This window comes from Dreissena polymorpha, chromosome 8 (genome assembly GCF_020536995.1).
Source record: "Dreissena polymorpha isolate Duluth1 chromosome 8, UMN_Dpol_1.0, whole genome shotgun sequence".
NCBI classification, from domain to species: Eukaryota; Metazoa; Mollusca; class Bivalvia; order Myida; family Dreissenidae; genus Dreissena; species Dreissena polymorpha.
The window spans coordinates 89,026,708-89,050,717 of record NC_068362.1 but is presented as its reverse complement, the minus strand read 5'-3'; the positions used below and the strand labels follow the sequence as shown (position 1 = coordinate 89,050,717).

Here is a 24,010-nt window from a genome sequence, read left to right as displayed (position 1 = left end):
GACCCCATAAAAAGAAATCTGGCATTAATGCCTTTGTATCGAAGACTCTGCTGCTTTCACTAGGCTGTCACCAAATAAGTTTCTAAATTTGATTACTTCAGCTCAAACGAGTACAATTTCCTGTGATAATTATGTCCAGCTATTGGTCAATAAAATCACTCTAGAAATTCCCCGGAGCCTTGGAAACATCTTCTCCTAGGAAACTGAGCCCAAGAAAGAAATCACCAAGAGATGGTGAAGTTAAAGGAGAGGACTCGGTGACATATGGCAATGTGAATCACCAATGTTATTTAAAAGAGAATTTTATAACCTAATTTTTATAAAGAAAGTAGGTGTGATTTAAGCACCAACTCAGGGTAGGAAAATAGCCCTAATCCCGTTTCAGGGGGATTCAATTAAATTCTTCATATGTATATAGATCAAAAAGTTAATTATTTTTTGTAAAATTATTTTGACATTGAAATGGAGGAAATCAGCTGAAGGGAATAGAAATCACATCCCTGACAAACAAATTCGAGTTTAGTTAAAAACTATTGTATTTTGTACCATAAGCCTAAATTGTAGAGATTTTAATGCCAAGGTAGAAACAATTTAGAGTTTTTGTAATTAATTAAAAAAGCACGCCAAAACAAGCTATAGATTTATTGCATTTCTTCAATTTGATTAAACTAAAATAATCACCATCATGCAGCACACAAAGCTTGGAAAGCATGTTTGCCAGTTGAGTTTTTCGGAAATTATCTGCCTAAAATCTTGCATGAAGAAACCAATTTCAGTTTCAAATTGCACAGACGTAATAACCATGTTTGTATGTTAGATTTTTTGCCTTTTCAACAGTTGTTCAGTCAGATTACCGATTTCATTTCACAAACTCACACTTTTCTGGTTTAGCTGGGCCAACAAGAAAGGCCAACATTTTACAATCAACATGCAAATGAGTTCCAGGAAACCTTTCATATCAAATGTTAATGCAAACGTGTCCATTTTGGAGAATCCATTCAGCGTGAAATATTGGTTCAAACACGTTAAAATTACTCCGCAAAATTTTACCTATGTTTTATTAATTTCCAGCCATTTGGAGTACTATAAGGACAGTTTTTTTTATTTTCCGGTGGAGCAGGCAAAACAATGGAGAAAATTATTGTCTCATTTCAAAAGCAATAGGAACTCATGCATTTGAAACCACTCTGTTTAAAACTGTTTTATTTATGAGATACTATACAATAGGGAGCCTTGTATGATTGATTTTACTTTAATAATTCACAAGTTGATACCAATAGTTTGATTAGAATCGAACATCCGATTTGACAATGTTAATAAAAGCACACTGAGTGCCCATTTATCAAAATCTGATACTATTTCACTTATTCATAAGACTGATAAAAGAGCCGGATTAAATTGAATTGCTTTGTGAATACATGCATACAATTGCATTGTTTGTTATACATGCAATACATGACAAGATTGTCCTTAAAACACACTGTAACCAAAATGAAAACTAGGTAATAAACGAACCAAGAAGTATCTTCCAAGTCATAACCAAACATGGCAGAAAGGAACAAAAACTGTTGCGCAACACATATTTGATGTGCTATGTCATATGACAACCATGGTTTGACATATGGTGTAATTGATGTTGACAGTCAATATTGATACTGAGAAATGAGAGACTTATTGGAAACTCTGATCCCATCATTAAACAGCCTTTTGCCAATTGCAAACATGCTCATACTAAATTTGACAGCGTGTCCAACAACATTGAAAAATGCACTCCATCCCCCTAAGCCTGTTTGGCACAAATATTGGGCTGTTTAGCTAACAGATTATCTGGACTAGATGGCGTTGTATTGGTAAATAAATGCTAGGTTACCATGTTCTCTTATACATTTCATAAAATCAGATTTTTTTATATTTCCAGATTTATAATAATTTATCATGTACAGGAGACTTCTTTATTTAGTACAAAAACATGAACTATGTAATAGGTGTTCATTGTCATGAAACATTTTCACTTAATTTTACTTTACATGGAAATTTGAATACAGTCCGGGCCTTCCAGCCCACCCCATTGTCACAATGGAGCCCAGCAAAACTGGGAATTATTGGAACATTGGGCCCAGGGTGACTTATTAAACAACAAACCAACAATAGAAACCTTGATGTCTCCAATGAAGAACCAACATGCAATTTCTCAATCACACAGTTCAATAAAAATAGGCTTTATGTAAAATTGTGTATGTTTTTCATCCCTCAAAAAGTACTTTATTGTCTAGACAGTGGAATCGATACTAATTAAAAAAGAGAAATTATTGTATATTCCCCATGATACAATTTCAAAATATATCAACATTACTAAAAGCCTTGGTTTCAATAAGGTATGTAAATGTAGTTTTTTTATACAGGCACTCAAATGTTCAAAATAAATTCTTTTCTGTAAATTCTGCAAGCCAATACTTTTGTTTTAAATCAAAATGGTAACTTAGGATAAAAAGATAACATAAACATATATATATATTGTACGAAACTTAAACATTCTTGAAAAGGTTAACCAGTACATGTGCATTTAGCAACATAAGGTGGCTGGGGAAACCATAATCCTGCCTTGCATTTTAATAAACTGTGTAAACCGTCAATGTTTCCTGCTCAGAAACAAATTGAAAATCAGAGTTACAGCCTGAGGGAGAAAAATGCCCTTCCCTCTTTACAGGTTACAATACAAATCTTTGTACATAGATCTAACAAATTTAAGAACTATTTGTAAAATTAGTTTGACATTGAAAGGGAGAAAATCAGCTGAAAGGACGAGAAATCACACCCCTTTTCATAATGCTGTTTGCTGCCCATCAGTATCTTAGGGTTGGAAAGGATGCCCTTACAACTTCAACTAAATTTGATTTTTTAACCCTTTCAGTGCGGGAACCGAATTTTGAAGGCCTTTGCAAACAGTTTGGATCCAGATGAGACGCCACAAAACGTGGCGTCTCATCAGGATCCAAACTGTGTTCTGTGGCGTCTCATCATGATCCAAACTGTTTGCTATTCTAATAATATTCTTTGAAAAAAATCGAAGAAGATGCTAATTTTAGAAATTCAGCAGACGACATTTTAGCAGACCACAAATTTCCCAGCATGCAAAGGGTTAAGCCATCACACATGTGTCACAGTGTGTACCTGAGAGATCAAGGGTAACACCACTAATGCTAGGTAATGGACTGGGATTCTTGCTGGCAAGACAGATAGGTCAGGCACTACAAATAAAACAGTGATAAGGCAAACAAGATGATGACATCAACCTTATTGTTCTATTAATCCTATCTGTAGCTTTTGTTTTGTCGCATCTGATATCTTCCCATTGATTCTGACAACAATGATACATTTAATTTGTACTGCTATGTAACCCCACTCCAATTAAGGAACTCAATGATGGACGCTGTATTTCTTGATATTAATCAGATTTGTTGTATGCAAATAAAACATCGCTTCACTTATATTTGCTTAAAGTATTGAATTTATTGCAATAATAACATGAGTACAAATCAGATAATATTTCAGGACATGAACATGAAGATGTTTTATCTTTCTAACATTGCTGTATGAGATACAATACTTTCAAGCTGAACATAACATATGGTTTACGGGGAGCATGCTATTTCTCCATTAATTTAAGTATTCTTTTACACCTGACATATGATATAGCGTAAATATGCAGTCATAAGTAGAGTTTTTTTTCCTTTAAAAATTGATTAAAATTATAGCCTCTACTTATGAGATCGTTCATGAAAAAAAATCAAAAAAATCGAGGTAGATCGATCCCCGCGGTAATGGTTGTTAAAGTTGTTGTTGTCACGAAAACTCGTTGATTTACAGCGCAAAGTTTTATTTTAACTGACCCGAATCAATTAAATCATATTTGTAAACTTAACCTCTGCTTTATTTTGATAATTTAAACCAAAGTTTAATGTTAGCAAGTGTGTTTTTATACTGGAATTATAAACAAAGAGTTAGTAAAATTTGCACTCAGCGTGAATTGACAGTTTGACGTCATCAAAGGAAAGCCGCTTCCTGTCTTAAGCCATAAAGCGACAAATTTCTTGCAGACAAAATTGGCTTCCCTTGTCTAGCAATCAATATGCTGAACCAACCGTATGTTCATTAATGGCAATCGTCCAATTAAATAATGGCACGTGCATAGCTCCGCCTTTCGAACCTTTTGCAGAGAACAGAAGTTGAGTTTAACGGTTAATTGAGCAAGTGTTTTACGCAAGTTGAGTTCTGATTTGCCGTTATTACTCGGCCTAAGCATTAAAACGACGAATACATTTATATATGATTTTTCGAGAAATACCGATAAGTTCAAATTTACAAACTTCATGTACAGTTCCTTACAATGGCTGACGCTTGTGTTTACAAAATTCCTAAACACATATATCGTAAATAATGGTGCAGTGTGTTGTTGGATTATAATAATTATCAAATTGCAAGGTAAAACTATTTTTAACTACCGGTACTATAATATCAGGTTTGTTTAATGTAATAAACATGTTAATCAATATAGTTGCGTCACAAAATCGGAAATAAATTTGATGGGGTCGCAATTTTATTGACGCTGATTTTCCAATTGTCTGTATTTTCTACCCGACTTATGAAGCGAACATACACAAAATTTCACATTTTTGAACCATTTTTATACCCCTGACTAATGAACAGGTAGACCTATGACTGCATTTTTACGGTAATCTATAAAAATAATTTAAGTAGTATGGACTTCCTAGAAGCATCCTCATTTTAACACCAGGGCAGATAACACATTGAAAAGCGACAAATAAAACCCCTGAAATGTAAATGTAAGCTCTGTTAATGTTTTCTAAATTATTATTTGATTTCTGATTGACTTATTCTGCTAAAAGAAATGACCCACAAATAACAAAGTGTCAATTAAATAAAAAGGAACATCATTTATTTTATCTCAGGATATAAGAGCTATGTTCCCCCAATAAATCTCAATCTGTGGCCTATAATCACATGAAGGAATGAAATAATGCACCCTTTATGATCTTATTAAATTAGTATAATGATATAAACCAAAGATAATGGCAGATCTGATAGATCATCAACACTGATGTGCAAAACAAGCAATGCAATTACAAAAAGCTTACACACCTTTGCAATCCTGTTACCCCAGGGCACCTCTTTTGACAAGCTAAGCTAGAAATGGGGCATCAGATCAACACTTGTGCACAGAGAGTAACCACCAAAGGTATGTCAGACCGTAGAAGCAGTGTGCTAGGGATGGCCCCAGGGCTTGAAATTAGCACTCGCACACTTGCAAAATGCGAGTGAAAAATACCGATTGCGAGTTAAGTTTTAAGCCACTAGTAATTTTTTGCGATTAAAGAAATAGTGATAAAAAACCCAGTAATATTGCTAAATGCGTTCCACGTCCTGAACGCTAAACCATAGGTCATAGAACGTCCTAATACCCGTATGCGGAAGCGCGCACCTTGTATATAGACTAGTATACTTATAGTACAGATACCAGGATGGTATTGGTACAAAGAACGTTAAACAGTCGACTAATTCACACGTGTTCATTGAACTTGAACAGACATGGTGTGGAAGCGAAAAATAACAAGTTTCTTTTTGCCCACAGATGGAAATAACAATACGAAAGATAAAGCAAAGTTAACTGTTAAATAAAAAAAACGAAATTAAATTATGTTTCCAGCAAAGTTTGCTATAGTGTTTTTGATTTTGCGAGTTGGTATTAAAGCTGCTCGCAATGTTTTGCAAGTGGAAAAAAAAGTTAAATTCGAGCCCTGGGCCCCAAAGTGTCAGTTTTCAAAACAACCCCCTTGCCTGAAGCCTCTGACAAATTAAAACATAGCATGCATGACGACATTCTGACCTTACATTTGGAGATACAATTGTATAGCTTATGTCTTAAAGGTGTTTTTCTAAAAACGGCCCTTGCTCTGGGAAAAAAGGGTTTAATGCATGTGCATATGGAATCATCCCACAGGCTATTCAGGGACAACATGGAATCATCCCACAGGCTATTCAGGGACAACATGGAATCATCCCAGAGGCTATTCAGGGACAACAAGGAATCATCCCACAGGCTATTCAGGGACAACATGGAATCATCCCACAGGCTATTCAGGGACAACATGGAATCATCCTACAGGCTATTCTGGGACAACATGGAATCATCCCACAGGCTATTCAGGGACAACATGGAATCATCCCACAGGCTATTCTGGGACAACACTTTCTGGAATCATCCCACAGGCTATTCAGGGACAAAATGGAATCATCATACAGGCTATTCAGGGACAACATGGAATCATCCCACAGGCTATTCAGGGACAACATGGAATCATCCCACAGGCTGTTCAGGGACAACATGGAATCATCCCACAGGCTATTCTGGGACAACACTTTCTGGAATCATCCCACAGGCTATTCAGGGACAACACTTTCTGCATGGAATCATCCCACAGGCTATTCAGGGACAACACTTTCTGGAATCATCCCACAGACTATTCAGGGACAACATGGAATCATCCTACAGGCTATTCAGGGACAACATGGAATCATCCCACAGGCTATTCAGGGACAACATGGAATCATCCCACAGGCTATTCAGGGACAACATGGAATCATCCCACAGGCTATTCAGGGACAACATGGAATCATCCTACAGGCTATTCAGGGACAACATGGAATCATCACACAGGCTATTCAGGGACAACATGGAATCATCCCACAGGCTATTCAGGGACAACATGGAATCATCCCACAGGCTATTCAGGGACACCATGGAATCATCCCACAGGCTATTAAGGGACAACATGGAATCATCCCACAGGCTATTCAGGGACAACACTTTCTGGAATCATCCCACAGGCTATTCAGGGACAACAATCATCCCACAGGCTATTCAGGGACAACACTTTCTGCCCAAACTGGATATATGCTATCAAGCAACTTCCTTTAACCCTTTGCATGCTGGGAAATTTGTCGTCTGCTAAAATGTTGTCTGCTGAATTTCTAAAATTAGCATTTTCTTCGATTTTTTTCAAAGAATATTATCAGAATAGCAAACAGTTTGGATCCTGATGAGACGCCACGTTCTGTGGCGTCTCATCTGATCCAAACTGTTTGCAAAGGCCTTCAAGATTCGGTTCCCGCACTGAAAGGGTTAAACAACTATGTTGATAAAAGCGGAAAGTACCGTCCCTGATTAGCCTGTGCAGTTTGCAGTCTGGGATAACACTTGAGGCACATGCATTACATTGAGCCCCATTTTCCCCAATGAAAGCAAAATTATAATTATGGGCTTATTTAAATGAACATAAACATTTTGGGACTGACAGAATATTATAAGGATCATAGTTAAAAACTGCACTGTCCTCATATGTACCTAAATCTTTACCCAGCATAGGGCCACGACTTTTTTTTTTATTGGTTTACAAAAATTATTTTGAAAATGGTCCATCGGGCGGTCGAAAAAAAAAAAAAAAAAAAAACATCATTGGAAAAAAAAGTTAATACTAATAACATCAGAACAAAGACAACATATCTTTTATAACCTTAAACACAGAGACAAAAAATCAAATTATGCAATGAAACACATCTATATCTTCAAATAAAATGAGTCCTAACAGCACATTATGTAACATCAGGCAATTTTAAACACTGCATAACATGACATGCGTTCTTCTCCCATTAAAACGAAAAACTGCGCTTCATTTCCATAATTGGATGCGCACCATTACGCAATGCGATGCCCGTTGCATAAATCTTATATAAGATAAACTACTCATACACAAATTACCCGGTATGTGTTTGCTCTTTCTCGACTTATGAGATCGTACATGAAAAAAAAAATCGAGGTAGATCGATCCATGCGTCGTCGCGGTAATGTTTGTCAAAGTTGTTGTTGTCATGAAAACTCGTTGATTTACAACGCAAAACGTCTTATTTGAACTGACGCGAATTAATTTAATCATATTTGTCAACTTCGCTTTTGCTTTATTTTGATAATTTAATCCAAAGTTTAATGTTAGCAAGTGTTTTTTTTTTTACTGGAATTGTAAACAAGGAGTCGGTTAAAGTCTTCCGAAAATGTGCAGTCTGTGTGAATTGACAGTTTGACGTCATCAAAGGAAAGCCGCTTTCTGTCGGAAGCAATAAAGCGACAAATTTCGCGCCGAAAAAATTGGCTTCCTTTGTCTAGCAATCAACATGCCGAATCAATTGTGTGTTTGGTTCTCAATTGCAATCCTCCAATTTAATAAAAGCACGTGCATAGCTCCGCCTTCGAATCTTTTGCAGAGAACGGAGGCGGAGTTTAACGGTTAATTGAGCTAGTGTTTTACACAAGTTGAGTTCCGATTTGCCGAAATTACTCGGCCCAAAGCGTTGAAACGACAAATACATTTATCAATGATTTTCCGAGATATACCGATTTGTTCCGATTTCCAAACTTTCTGTACAGTTCCTATAAACTATGGCGGACGTGTTTACAAAATTCCTAAACACATATATCGTAAATAATGGCAGTGTTTTATTGGATTATTTATACTAATTATCAAATACTATCGGGTTTGTTTAATATAATTAACATGTTAAACAATATAGTTGCGTCAAAGACACGGAAATAAATTTTGATGGGGTCGACATTTGACTGACGCTGATTTTCTTATTGTCTGTAATTTTTACCCGAAATAAATTTTGAGAAGTGCCCATAAAAGGACTGGTACATAATGTGTCACATTGAAAAATATCCCGATCTCTGCAATTGAATATATGTGAACCAATCGTTGATTGTACTTACTTGATTTTATTCGCAACCGTACTCAAACCGGATCGTTTTTTTTCTCGTTTCGCTCGTTTTGCAGTGCGGTCGGGAATAAAATATTTAAAAAAAAGACGATTTTCCGATTTTATTTTTTTTCCCATTTTCCAAAAATTAGGGTCGGCGGTTTTGTAAACCAAGAAATATAAAAGTCGTGGCCTAGACAACTGTCTATATGGACTTAGTAAATGTGCCAATAACTATGTTTGTGTATGATATGTATAGAGAATAAACATCAATAGAGTGTAAACAATCATTATCTTCCAGTGCCAGCTGCATTTATTTATTACTGCCATTTATGACCATTTCTTACACTTTTTCTTGTAATTGTATACATTCTAAACACTTCCGCAATTGTTCCCTAAAGCATCATAATTATAAAATACCTACACAAACATAAATTCTTTTAACAATATTTTGAATCAAACCATAATGTTCATTGTCCTGATGTATATAAAAAATGTGCCCATGGTGTAATTTGGGGTCTTTTAGTCCTGCAAATGTACACAGCTGAAAGTGATATATTGTGATTACCATGGTAATTGCCACCACTAGATGGGGAGCAATTCTCATAAAATATTAAAGCCATATCAAATGTTGCCAATACCAGTAATGCCATAGCCAATGATACCATTTCACTTGCATCAGGCCTAATGAATAAACACATCATAATAAGTTGCTCTCAGAGAAGACACAGCTTAATGCACATGCATTAAGTGTCTTCCACGATAAGCCGGTGCAACCAGCACAGGCTGAAATCAGGGAAAACACTCAGCCTTAACTGAATTTTGGCTAAGAAGAGGAAGGTATCGTCCCTGATTAGCCTGTGCATACTGCACAAACTAATCTGGGACTACACTTTATGCACATGCATTAGGCCCTGTTTGAGCATAGCAAGGCTCACGTGTTTCAGTACAGATGCTTTTGTACTTTATTGGGTTCACAATTTTACGCTTGATTTCTAGGGGACATCCCTTTAAAATGGACCCATTGACCCTTAACAACACACTGTTGCATGAATAATGAAAGTAGATACACATGACTGGGGTAATGGCCCAATAAAAATGCACCATAGGCTAATTATTGAAGTTAATTGTGACATTTAGTGAAATTGAGGATGAATTTGAGAATGCTGGGGTTTACAGCTGTTGTCAACATCTAAAATCTCTCTTAATTTGTATGTCATATAAGGGATCGCATTAAAATATTATTGAAATGAGGAATAAAACACCAACAATCTGTGACATTATTATCTTGATAAGCCTGCATTGTAAAAACAATTGAAATTTCAAACAATGCTTACATAATTATAGCAAGGTTTATTAACAATGCCTCATATATTTAAACAATATGATCACACATTAAATATCAACATTGTGTTGCAACGTCTATACATTGCATATGTGATGGAGTACGAGAAGAAATATTTAACTCAATAGTTTTTAATCCAATATACAAGAAGATTTGACACTATTCTCAAACATCCCAAAAGTGTTATATAAATTCTTGGTTTTGTTAAATAGTTTTGCCTAATATAAATTGCCTCGCAGGTCAAACACAGTAATAGGAGTTAATATCAAATCATAATAATTGAGTGCACCTTATGCTGGTACATTATGGAAACATTATACAAAAGAAAGCTGCCTATTTACTGTGTGAAAGATGAAATCAGCCTTCTGTTGATATTCTAGGATATGTATCTGATGGATTCAAAACTTGTGCACATTTAAAGGCAGACCAAATTTTACATGCCGGATAATGTCTAGTACGCCAAAAAAGTCAATTGTGGCATTCCCTTTACACTACAACAATTTGAAACAAAAATTTACGATCATGATGAAACAGTCATGAACATTTTGGCAACACCATAAAGATAATTCAATCATATAATGTCTGCCAAACCTTTATTCGTTGAACAATTGTCACACTATTTTCACCAACAACAACCATACAAACAGCAACAAAGAATTAAAACAATTCAAAACATTAGGAAATATGTTTTTTTACAAAATCAATATAGAAACAGGCCGAGTTTGGGATTGCTGGCATGCGGATGTCTTCATTTGCCAGAACGACTCCCATGGGACAAGTCATCTTGATAAACAACAGAAACGAATCTTAATACCATCCATCCAAGCCATAGCTAAAATAAACATGTAATTGTCAATGAAGCTGGAAACTTGACACAGTCTAGAAATCAATTTAGAAATGCTTTTATGATATTTTCTGCTTAAAGAATGTCTCTTCTTAGCAAAAATCCAGTTTGGGCCGAAAGTGTTGTCCCTGATTAGCCTGTGCAGACTGCACAGGCTAATCTAGGACATCACTTTAGGCACGTGCATTAAACCCCCTTTTCAACAAGAGATGTGTTTGGCAGAAACACAATGCCCCCTTTTGCGCTGCTTTGAAGCCATATATTTAACCTTTGACCTTGAAGGATGACCTTGACCTTTCATCACTCAAAATGTGCAGCTCCATGAGTTATACATGCATGCCAAACATCAAGTTGCTATCTGAAGCGACATAGAAGTTAAGAGCATTTTTTGAAACCTAAATGTGAAACCTAAATGCAAAGTGTGACGGAAAGACAGACGGACGGTCCGATCACTATATGCCCTCTTTGGGGGGCATAAAAAGCATGGCTCAAATAATTGTTAATGAAGCTGGAAACTTGACACCGTTTAGAAATCAACCCAGAATTCAAATGCCCCAGTCCGCTATTGTGAATCTTTTTTTTCACCGACATATCTGTGAGAAGTTTGATGGTACAACTGCAAAGTCCTCCTTTTGCAGAATGATTTTTCCCTCACTCTGGGAATACAGGGCTTAATGCATGTGTGTTAACCCTTTGCATGCTGGGAAATTTGTCGTCTGCTAAAATGTCGTCTGCTGAATTTATAAAACTAGCATTTTCTTAGATTTTTTTTCAAACAATACTATCAGAATAGCAAACAGTTTGGATCCAGATGAGACGCCACGTTCTGTGGCGTCTCATGTGGATCCAAACTGTTTGCAAAGGCCTTTAAAATTCAGTCCAGCGCTGAAAGGGTTAAGTGTCAGTTCAGATTAGCCAGTGCTGTCCCAACAGGCTAATCAGGGGAAATTGGTCCATGTTTATGGTATTTTTTTTTATCTAAAGGTAGACATTTCTTAACATAAATACAGTATATGCGGAAAGTGCCATCTCTGATTAGGCTAATATGTGATGATGCTTGACGCAGATGCACTGTCCCATTTTCCCAAAGAGACCCTCAAATGCTATTCTTTGCATATACTCAAAGATGACATTTTTTTCGTGACACAAGTCAACATAATGGCGGTTCATTTACGAAGGAATTACTGAGCTCTATTATCCACATGAGACATAAATTTCAGTGCTGCGAAAGACATCAAACATTCAGATTTCTGGTCATGCTTCCAATAGACTATTTCATGCAAATACCAAGGATTTACAACTGCGGACAAAATGAATTTACTTCAGGCCATTGTGTAAAAAACACCAATTTTCTCATTTACAGGAATAACAAAGTATCCGTAAACAGGGGAAAGGAACCAAGGCGGCAAATTCTCAAGTTAACAAAACAATGAATTGACTCTAAAACAACAGCAGCATATATAATGCCCATTAAAAGCTATTAGCAAGTAAAAGCAATGTTCAGAAAAGTAAAGCTAAAGGAGGGATTTATTTACAATCCGTTCTAGATACAATCAAGCTGAATTCCCTGAACATGTATTCCGAAATGGCGTCAATTGAATTATGATTTTTGTCATCATACCAACACTATTAACGCTCTACACAGGAAATACTGCCAATGTGAATTGGTTCATAATTCTCTGCCATTAACACATGTTTGTGCACAATACCAGAACAGTGAAACTCAACACCACCATTTTACACCATTACCCAGCAAATATCCGTCAGGCTTTACTGCCTTCTGTCAATGCATTTATTATAATAGCTTCCTTAAAGTGTCAATGACTTTAACGCTTAAGTCTTGCATTTTCTAACAAGCTTCCTATAGCTGTACTTGAAGAATGGAATACAGACTCAATATCTATTGAAAGCTTGACTATTTTATAAAAATTGTAGAGAAAATAACAAGATAATATGAATACTAAGATATTTAGAAATTGGTACCAGGCATGTAGGTTAATTATATAAAATTACATTACATTGTGCTTTGAACAAAGATTGGACACCGATTAAGGTTAATTGTATCACCAAAATCTTTGTTAATGTTCTCCATAATGAAGCACGACTTTTTGAAAATGTCAACCAACAAAAACTGGAAATCGTTGCGTAATTAAGTAATTACAGAGGCATTTGGGAATCATTACAGCATGGTGGAAATGTGACGGTTCAAATTATTATTTTGTTATATGAACAAAGGATATATTCAGTGTTTCACAAAGTCATGTAATGAATTTTTCATTTGTACCATAAATGACTCACAATATTATAATACAAATTATGCTTTCATGCAGCTTGTCTGCTTATTTACACAACATAATGTATGTCTTTCTTTTGTTAACAATGCCTTTTAAATGCTACCATTGCATGTACTAACAGACAACTCTGCAGAAACTTAAGAATTTTTTAATGAAAGACAAAATTCTTGTAATTTTAATATAGATCTACTGAAATAATTTAACCATTTAATGCTATGAAGAAAAAAAATACTTGAAAATACAGATTACAAAAGTCAAAAGCAACATAAAAAAAGTATGAAATAGGTTTAATTATTGAAGTACTAAGTATAAGCATTTCTCTTAAGTTATAGGAACCAAGAGGTTGCCAAGCAATATGGTCCGCTACCGGTGAAACTCCCCCATTGTCAGAATTTTTGTAATTTTTTTTTTCTTGATGTAGGAACAAAATGAAATAATGTGAATAATCTCAATATTGACATCTATCCATGTTTCAAGTTTCATGAAAAAATATGAAGAACTTTTAAAGTTATTGCAGGATCGACTATTTTCAGCAATATTTTTAGTCTATTTGTTAATATTTATAGTCTATTTGTTGCCATAGCAATCAGAATTCTTGACGTAGGAACAAAATGAAATGACGTTCATAATCTCCATATTGCCATCTATCCATGTTTCAAGTTTCATGAAAAAATATGAAGAACTTTTTAAGTTTTCGCATGATCCAGAAAAGTGTGACAAACAGACTGACTGACTGACAGACAGAGCGCAAGTCTCCTCTGGTTTCACCGGTAGGGGACAATAACTGCATTCCATTTATGAAGTCATGCTGTGCAACTTGATATAAAGTTTCTGACAAAGTTTATCATGGCTCAAGCATCAAGGTCTATGTCATCTAACAACCAAACAAGACTTCAGATTTAAAAGCACAAACAAGACTTTAGATTTAAAAGCACATGTCTACCCACACAATTCGAAACAATAACTCATCACTTATTTTCATTCAGCTGACATGGAAATAACGTGTTCAAACTTTCTCTTTTCATGTCTTTTCATCTCTGTTCTGTACACTCCATTCACTCATTCAAATTTCACTGTATTCATCAGCCATGGCTTGCAATATCGCATCATGATTTTGTAAATGAATGGGACTGAACTTTCCCAGGGTATATTCAAAGAACAGTCCAATAGCCATGAAATCCTGTGCAATGGTCATGTGTTATGTGTGTGAACTTATTTCTTATCATGAATGTTCTTGTTTCATACTCGAAAATAACACTGACTTTACCAAAACTTTGAAAGATAAGTGCAATAGTAAGCGCTGTGGTACTAAAAGTACAGCTGTGAAGCAAAAGGTTGACTGGCATTTATAGACATTTTTCAAAATGATAAGTCTATACAAATGTTTTGGGAGTGCAAACACATCCAGCCTATTTGGAATCAATTAACATCTTTCCTTGAACAACAGCAACTAAACGTTAAACTATCTTTTTTAAATGTAAGTTTCGGAATCTACTCATTGAAATCAATAGACTGTAATAATATTGTGAATTTTATTCTTATAATGATGAAATTGTTTATCTTTAACATGAAATACGAAAAACAAGTACCAAATTTTAATTGTTTTATCCATAGTCTTAAACTTAAAGTCCAGATTGAGAAAGAAATAGCCCTCAGTAATGACACATTACAAATCTTTGAACAAAAATGGAATCGGATTAAATTCTCATGATGTTTGTCCACTTATATACATTTCACTCTAATGTTAGTTTATCTTTCTAAAATATTTTTGTATATTTTTTTCTTTCAATCTTATAAGATCATTGTGAATATACAACAAAACACACAAGTCCAGTATGCTTTCTTCCGGATTTATACAACTCATCATTTTTCATAACTATTCTTCTGTTATTCTTTTCTTTTCTCTTTAAAAAAATACATATTAGCATATCTTGTATAACATGTCTGAACTTTATTGCTTTGTACAATCACTATGTTGTATATATACATGTATACATTGTATGTATTATATTGAATAAAAAAAATAAAAAAAAAAGTCTATACAAATGTCCCTTACAAGTTTTATTTTAAATTCCTGACGCTTAAACGCCTGGAGCTTTCTCACAAACATGACTAATACACCAGCATCGCTTTGTAAGCTATCCCTTTACCACTCAGAACTGCACTTTGATGCATTCTAAGTCTTTTAGATAATCATATTGAATGTAAGTCCTTTCATAAAGGGGCCTTTTCACACTTTACTAAATTGACAAAATTGAAAAAAATGTTTAAGATTCGCAAATTTTCCTTGAAGTTATGATATTTGTGAGGAAACAGTAATACTGAACATTTACCATCATCTAGAATATCCATTATGTGCATCTTTTGACGATTTAAAAACCTGAAAATTATCAAGCGTCGCAACGCGAAATGATTGAATAATTTGGAAAATTCTGTTGTTATGGTATTTTTTGATACTACGAGGATTGCATAGTAAATAATAAAGTAAATAAAGTAAAAAATGCTGTCATTATGGCATGAGAGCTGATGGTCTAGTGGATAGCGCAGTAGACTTTTGCTACATGGCTCCAGGGGTCAATGGTTCAAGCCCTGTTGAGGCTTACTTTTTTTTATTTTTTCAATTGTATTCTTGTTTTTTTACTGGAGATTTTAAGACCCAATGTTAACATTTATCGATATAAAGCATTAAATGACAAACTTCAATACATGCCAAAATCCGTGAAAAGGTCCCTTTAATATATTCAAGTTTGAAAGGCTTTTTTTTTTTAACCCTAAGATACTGATGAGCAGCAAACAGCATAAAACCTTAACAGACTGCCAGTTACTCGCAGGCTGTTCTGGTTTTATACTGTTTGTACATAGCCATTTTTTTCACTTTGCCTCTTAGTGGGAATGGGCTATATTTCACTTTGTCTTGCACATCTACATTTCATAGAGATGACAAAAAAATAGTTCTAATTTAATTGTTTGAGAAATGTGGAAGTAGTTCCCTCAAAAAGGTATAACATCTCATGCTGAACAAGAGATGTGTTTGTCAGAAACACAATGCCCCCTATTGCGCCGCTTCGAAGCCATAAATTTGACCTTTGACCTTGAAGGATGACCTTGACCTTTCACCACTCAAAATTTGCAGCTCCATAAGATACACATGCATTCAAAATATCAAATTGCTATCTTCAATATTTCAAAAGTTATGAAGAAGGTTAAAGTTTTGGTTACAGTTTTTAAATTTGTTTTTTTCACCTTTGACCTTGAAGGATGACCTTGAAATTTCACCACTCAAAATGTGCAGCTCCATGAGATACACATGCATGCCAAATATCAAGTTGCTATCTTGAATATTGCAAAAGTTATCACCAAGGTTAAAGTTTTGGTTAAAGTTTTGGGACACACACACACATACAATGACAGACAGGCCAAAAACAATATACACCCGATCTTTCGATCCGGGGGCATAAAAACCGACCGACCAACAAACCTAATGATCAACTAACAAGAGTTACTTACATCTCAGTTCAGGGTAAAACAACTAAACCAGTGGCTTGATCAATACAATTACGAGGTACCCGATAATTTCACTACATGTGTACGTGCATCTTACCTGATTTCCATGGATCGACAGCCTAGGCTGTCACACGCGTCCCTGGTCTCGGTTCATGCAAGACCTGCTGTTGTTTCTCTGTTATTACTTACCATCATTCCAAGTACATACCACATATAGAATATGTATACCAGTATTTTACATGTGACACATGTATATTAACATACACTATGGCATCACAAGAAAAACAAAATGTTTGTATGAGACTTCTAACATCCTAAAATAATGACGGTAAAAAAAGATATTCAAAACAAATAATTACCACAACCAGAAATGTACATACATTTTTAATCAACTAACAATCCATGTACATGGACAAATACTCATTCAGTATTTTATGTTTAATGTAATTAAGTGAAGTGAAAGCCACAACCCTGGACCTTCCTCCCCATCACAGTATTTCTCCAAATTGTACATTTTAAGGGACTTAAATTGAAGATAAAATAAAAGAAAAGAATATCAAAGGAACAAAAGCTGTCCTTATCAGATGGCAGGTGCCATAAAAAAATGCTCAAGTTGATCAAGCTTTTTAAAGCTGAAGTTGACTTGACCTCTAAGTGTGACCTTGACCTTTTGCACAAGGAGACATGTGTTACACACAGCACACCCTCTCCTTGTGGTGGTCATTTGAGATAAGTTGTTTTAAAAATTACATGATGAATGACAAAGTTGCTATCTTGAAAAGCTGTTTTATGGCCAAAGTTTACCATTGACCTTTAAAAGTGACCTTGACCCTTAAGTTAGAGAAATGGGTGTTACAGGCCTCACATTGTTTTATTAAGTTTATTATTTGTTCAAATCAATTAATATATCACAGTTTTGGCTTAGACAGGATTTAAGGACACCCATCTGACACTCAGACAGATGCACAGGAAGACTGCTTATATTCTGCCTTCTTTAAGCAAGGGCTTCATAATAATAATACGTTGTTTCAGAAAAAACTTGTGGAAAGGAAAAAAACTTAACCATTTAAAGGGTAAACCCACACCCAACTTTTAAGAAAAAAAAATCGCAAAAATTAAGGAAATATTCTATTTAAAGGGACTCATTAATGAAATGGACAACAATTCTTTACCGGATAATTTTAAGGCCATTTATTAAATCAATAACAGCACGGGGACATGCAAGTACAGGAGGTTTCTGAGAGTAAAGGGGGTAGCGGGGGCCAACATTCACCCATCATGAACACTTACCCGGCCCAGACACATTCTCTTATTCATAGCAGCAAGGGCTGCAGCTGCAGATTCATGGTCGTAGAACTCAACAAAACAATAAGGATCCTGGTTCGGCTGAAATGTATAACATCCACAATTAGGCGTCCATTGAAATATAAGCGGCAAGTTTTTCTACTCTACAAGTGTAAGCTTCTTTTCATTTTAAAATAACAGGCTAAAGGTCCCGATCTGATAATGCCTATCCAGCCAAGGCCTAGCTTGGTTTTTATCTGGTCTGAATATTTTTTGAAAGTCATGTCATTTACTTCAACTATAATGGTTTCTCACACAAAATTGAAGACCCCCAAAGAATGCATCAGCCTTGATACTAAATATGGTATCAAGGCAAAAAGGCCGCTCAGGCTAGACTTGTCTGTATTTCAGGAGCATCAAACCTCTAATTGGTAAAAAGGGGCTTATTCACATTTTAAATAAAGGTAGGATGCTTAAGTTGTGAAAAAAGCTTGAGAACATTTTTGGACAGCCAAATAAGAGTAAAAAAAATGTTAAAAAAGTCATTAGATGTACAAGATTTATGTTTCTGAACAAAAATAAAAGGATAAAAATCTTTTTAAAAAAAATTACAAGTCACTTTATTTGCTATAAATTAAAGTAGTTCAGTAGAAATTTGTTAATAAAATTCTTTTCGTCAGAAATTGTATTTAGTAAAATAACATAAATGATAAAAAGTTGTTATTAATCAACTTGTAAGCAACAAATATTACTGTTCAAACTCAGTCATAAATGTGAAAAGCCCCTTTTAAGAACCCTAATTATCTTCAAAATTATATACATTTCATTAATGTAACAACAAGTTCTCACTGATATAAAGAAATGAAATAGGCAAACAGTATTACCCTCACTGTTTATTGTCTTGCACCTGAAGAGAATTTAACAGAAATCAATTTAATAGTATAGAGATATATTTTCGAGATTCAAGAAAACTGTGTTACTACATAATATTGTAACCATACTGATTTTGGCATAATTTATAGAGAGATTAGAAGTCATTTTAGATAATCCCTACCCTCAGAAAAAACATTAGCATATTTTGATAAAAATATAATTTTATCTCTTGCATCAATATAACAAGCAGAGTCAGGAAATGAGACATTTAACTCAATAAAATTTAAAGATGGCTATGCCTAAAATGGAAAAATGTCAAAATAAAGGTCACAACACAACACCAAATTATAATGAAAACATACTTATTATATTGAACATATAGCAGAAAACAACTGTGCTTTCTTGGGAAAACAGCCCAGTTGTTGCTAAGCAGTGGATGCTATGGACTCCAACATCAGCAAACCTTACCTGTTCAAGAACAACTGTTACACATGTTTAGTGGTGAAATTCACAACTTACTTTAACTAAAGCCATCATTAGTTACAGTCATACTACCAAATACTTCAATAAATGTGCATGTGACAGATATAATAAATAAGCCAGGTAATGCCCCAACGTATAATGAAAACGAAACAATGTAAATTGACCTACTTCTGAATTGTCGCCTCGGAGGGGGGTGGAAGTCTGAAACAAATGAATCACGATGTCAGGACATCCTCTCCAGCCATGATGGGGCAACAGTGCTTTAAGTAACATCGGCAAAATGTGAAATGCCAAAAAGTGTGCTTATCCCTTTATAACTCTGATAAGAATTTTTATTTTTTTTATCTTTTTAAAAATCTTTTTAAAGTCCCTTAAAAAAACAAGAACACCGCATAACGGGTGCCACGCTCAGCTGCGGGTGCAGTTTTGAATAAATGAAAGCTTGTCAGAATTATTTTTTTTAGAGGTCACAGTGACCTTGACCTTTGACCTTGTGACCCAAAAATGGGTGTGGAATGTAGAACTCATCAAGGTGCAGCTACATATGAAGTTTCAAAGTTGAAGGTTGAAGCACTTTGATTTTAGAGCCAATGTTCAAAACCTTGACGAAAGGTTTTTACACAACGCGGACGGCAGAGGACAACGGGCACGACAAGCTGGCTATGACAATGCCTCGGGTTTTCTCCGAAAACAGCCGAGCTAAAAATCACAGGCCTTTCTTCATAGATTTAAGTTTGAGAGGCTTCAATTTCAACTGTAAGATACTGATGAGCAGCAAACAACATAAAACCTGAAAAGACCGCGGGTTACACTCAGGCCATTCTGCTTTAAGGCTGGTAGCATGTAGCTATTTTCACTCTGCTTCTGAGCGTGAAAGGGTTGTACAAGTTGCGTAACTTAGCCTCAAAAGTCTCTTTTGATCCCTAACCTGCCATTCCTTACAGGGGTGTGTCTCCCTTATCATTGGAAAAGTCATGCGTATTTTCAAAGTCATCTCCAAAGATGACCATGAAGAACCAGTTAGAATTGTTTGCGGTGATATTCATGTAAACGAGATTGGTCTTCCAAATCATATCTAGAGAAGACAGTACCAATGTAATTACAAGATGACCAGGGTTAGAAACGAACATTTTGAACATGGTTGCCAACCTTCAGCTGTAAATACTTTTTTTTACATATGAATTTTCACAGAAAATCTAATGGCTGACCATTGTCTTGTGGGACCCTGTTATTTACCCTCCTTAGTTGATAATTAAGAGTTGAATGCTACCAAGCAGCTCAAACTATTTAAAATAATACTGACTCAATATATAGAGCATAATGACAGCAATTAATGCCAAGAACAGTCATGAATACTGCTTTAATGTCGATTCATTTCTCACAAATTCTTATGCATGAAATCCAAACTCATCTGTTCTATACATCATTACCAATAGTAGATCCGATAATGGAATACACTAAATAAAAATAATATTCGATTTGTCAATTTACGATGCAGACACAAGGTTGCCAATCAGTATTGCCATCAAAACAGAAAGTGGATTTCAACCGTTTTTTTCTTGTTAGCAGATTCTTGAGCCAGACTGACTGTCTTGGATAAAACCAGTAAGATGAAACAAAGCTATGACCCAGCAATAAAACATAAACGATGTTCAAATTATCATTATTCAGGCAAAATTGATAATTTTAAATTGGATATTATTTTTCATGGCCCTAATTACCGCAGATGGAATCAGTTTGCGTATGATAAAAACAAAATGACAAATGGGAAGGAATATGAATCGCATTGAGAATGTTATAATCAGGCAACTTTACCCAAATAACAAGCCAACTACAAATGTGAGTAAATTATGTACCAATGTTTATTTTGGTTAAAAGTCCGGATTGGTTAACGGCTTCGTTCAAGGTTGGGACCAGTAAACAGCCCTATTCTCAATGGATAGAGAACATAGTTATTTTCCTGAATGGAACCTAAAAATTCCCAATCCCGCTCTACATGTTGAACTTTAAAAAAATATAATATTGAAAACACTTTTATTTTCAATTTTGAAGCATTTGTTAGCAAAACAACACTAACACTAATCTAAAGTTTAGTCATAACGCCGCAATTCTTCCAAATCCAAAGCGACCTGGCCACCTTAAAAAAAATGGTGTAAAAACACTTTGTACAACCATAATTTGCATTAAGTCTTCTGGACTGCATTACTCTCAAGACTCCAATTAGTAAGTGCGGTTTTTTAAAGCTCAGAGTTGCTAAGGGAATGACCTTATTGACCTGGCAACAAGTGGCCTTGACTGATACTGACACAGTTGGTAATGGTCATTGTCGGTTCGGGTTCTGCTTAAATGTACCACGGATACCCTTAAGTATACTTAAATGCATCCCGGGTACAGAACATATACTAGTACGTACCTGGCCAATTTAGACTGAACCAGAGTTTTATTCCCAACCAAAATCTGATGTCGTAAAAGGCGCTACGGAATATGAAACAAAATTCTCTTTAAACAAAACCTTCCTAAACATGCTTTTTTTAGTAGGAGTTTCGATAATATATTTCATTAAAAAAAATATTGACTTAAATATGAACATATGTTTTCGTACCTGGGGTACATTTAAGTAGTACACGAGCCAACAATTACCAATAGAACGTTAGTAATGTTTCAATGGAATGGGGCACTCCATCTTTATCACACAAAGATGTTACAACTAGATGCAACTTGTGACCAAGTTTGGTGAAGATCGGATGAAATTTTCGGGACCGACCGACAGACAGACAGACCGACAAAGTGACTCCTATATAGCCCCCATTACCAGTCATGGGGGTATAATTAAATGATTCTGCAGTATTGAAGCATGAATAAACAAAAACATAATAAAACATCTATTTAAAATTAAAAAGTTTACTGAGATACTTGTTTCGGTGACAGAAAATACACTTATGCATTGTTCTAATTGTTTTGAAAATATTTCTTTAATGTGGTACTTCATCGCATAATACGTTCTGTAATACTGTGTGATAAAAGCCAGTTCCTTTTATCTTACACACTTGGAGACCAGTATTATAATATATAATTCCTGATTGGAAAAGAAACACTTAACTGTAAAATATGTGTCTTGTTCTGATAAAACTGGGCATTATACATGTGCGTAAAGTGTCGTCCCAGATTAGCCTGTGCAGTCCACACAGGCTAATCAGGGATGACACTTTCCGCCTAAACTTGATTTTCGGTAAGGAGGGACTTCCTTGAAACTAAAAATACCATTAAAGCGGAAAGTGTCTCCCTGATAAGCCTGTGCGGACTGCACAGGCTAATCTGGGATGACACTTTACACACATGAATTAAGCCCAGTTTTCGCAGAACAAGACACATATAGAAAGATCTTGACTTTCGCAGTGTTAGTTTATAAGTACACCATGCTGCTTCAGAGGAGGATCCATTCAATACAATATTTTGAAAGCCTTATATATATATAAAGTGATATTATGGGCATTTTTCACTGTTGAATTGAGCTGAAAAGAATGAACAGGTCAAAAAAGTTTGTTAAAATGTGGTAGCTGACCAATTATCTGCAACTCATCTTGCAACCAGTTGTTAATAAAAATATATATTATATTCGTTATTTTACATGACTGTACAGTCCTCTAAGCTAAGTGGAACTGTCTTTTTATTAGTGTTTGTGTGTCGTATAAACGAATCTGCACTAAAACTAAATTTAGATTCACATTTTACATCGAATCATTTCTGTAGTCAGTTGTCATAACGAAAGTACGGTTGATATTCAAATGCATTATTTTTCTCTTTCCAGGATATTGTTTTAGTATGTTGATGCTGCATTAACAAATGTGAGTGTATATGAAGTGAAACACCAAAAATAAACAACGGTTGCGATAGACACCTATAAACATAGCATATACTGTTAGATGCGCATAATATCACTTTAAGGTAGTATCTGATATATTTTACAAGGTTTTTAGAAGTTTCCGTTTCAATTTTAAGTCAAGCAAAGTTTATTCATGTTTTATTCTTTTTTTAGATGAGAATGGTATCTGTTGTAGCCTGCACATCACTTATCAGAACAATGTGACATAAGATTATGGTAGCATTTAATGTACCCTTCAAATCACTTACAGTAATCTGATATACGATTCTTATAGTATTTAATGAACATGTACCCTTCAAATCACAAAGGACTTCAACATCAAGTCCATTACATCTCTATTGTTTCTAAAATACAAAACAAATGTATATCTTTACTGTGATACTCGACATTAACTATTGTCTAACATAATTATTGAAACTTATATGTATTTAAATGTTAACAAGAGGGCCATGGGCCCTAAGGCGCTCACCTGAGACCCAAAGGAACTAAACTATTCTGGGAAGGTGGAGTTCAAAATAATAAAAGTACTTCATACAGACGGGCGTACATACTTAACTTGCGCTTTATAGTTCGATTATTTAGTGTAAAATCTTCAAAAGAGGACGAGTGCTGAGCAGACAGGCGGTATTACAGACTCAGTGTGCTCTATTATTAAAATACGTTTTCACTGTTTT

General features: G+C 35.0%; 1 protein-coding gene across 4 annotated transcripts in view; it reads right to left on the bottom strand.

Moving 5' to 3' along the window:
- LOC127843083 (nucleolysin TIAR-like) overlaps window positions 1–24,010 on the bottom strand; it is a 143,016-nt gene that overhangs the window by 83,578 nt on the left and 35,428 nt on the right. For 3 of the 4 annotated variants that reach the window (XM_052372897.1, XM_052372899.1, XM_052372898.1), the window contains 2 exons: window positions 19,622–19,654; window positions 18,104–18,199 (listed from right to left, as the gene is read on the bottom strand). In XM_052372897.1, coding sequence (XP_052228857.1) covers window positions 18,104–18,199; window positions 19,622–19,654 — 129 coding nt within the window. The remainder of the gene's footprint in view (window positions 1–18,103; window positions 18,200–19,621; window positions 19,655–24,010) is intronic. The other variant, XM_052372901.1, reaches the window with a different exon arrangement.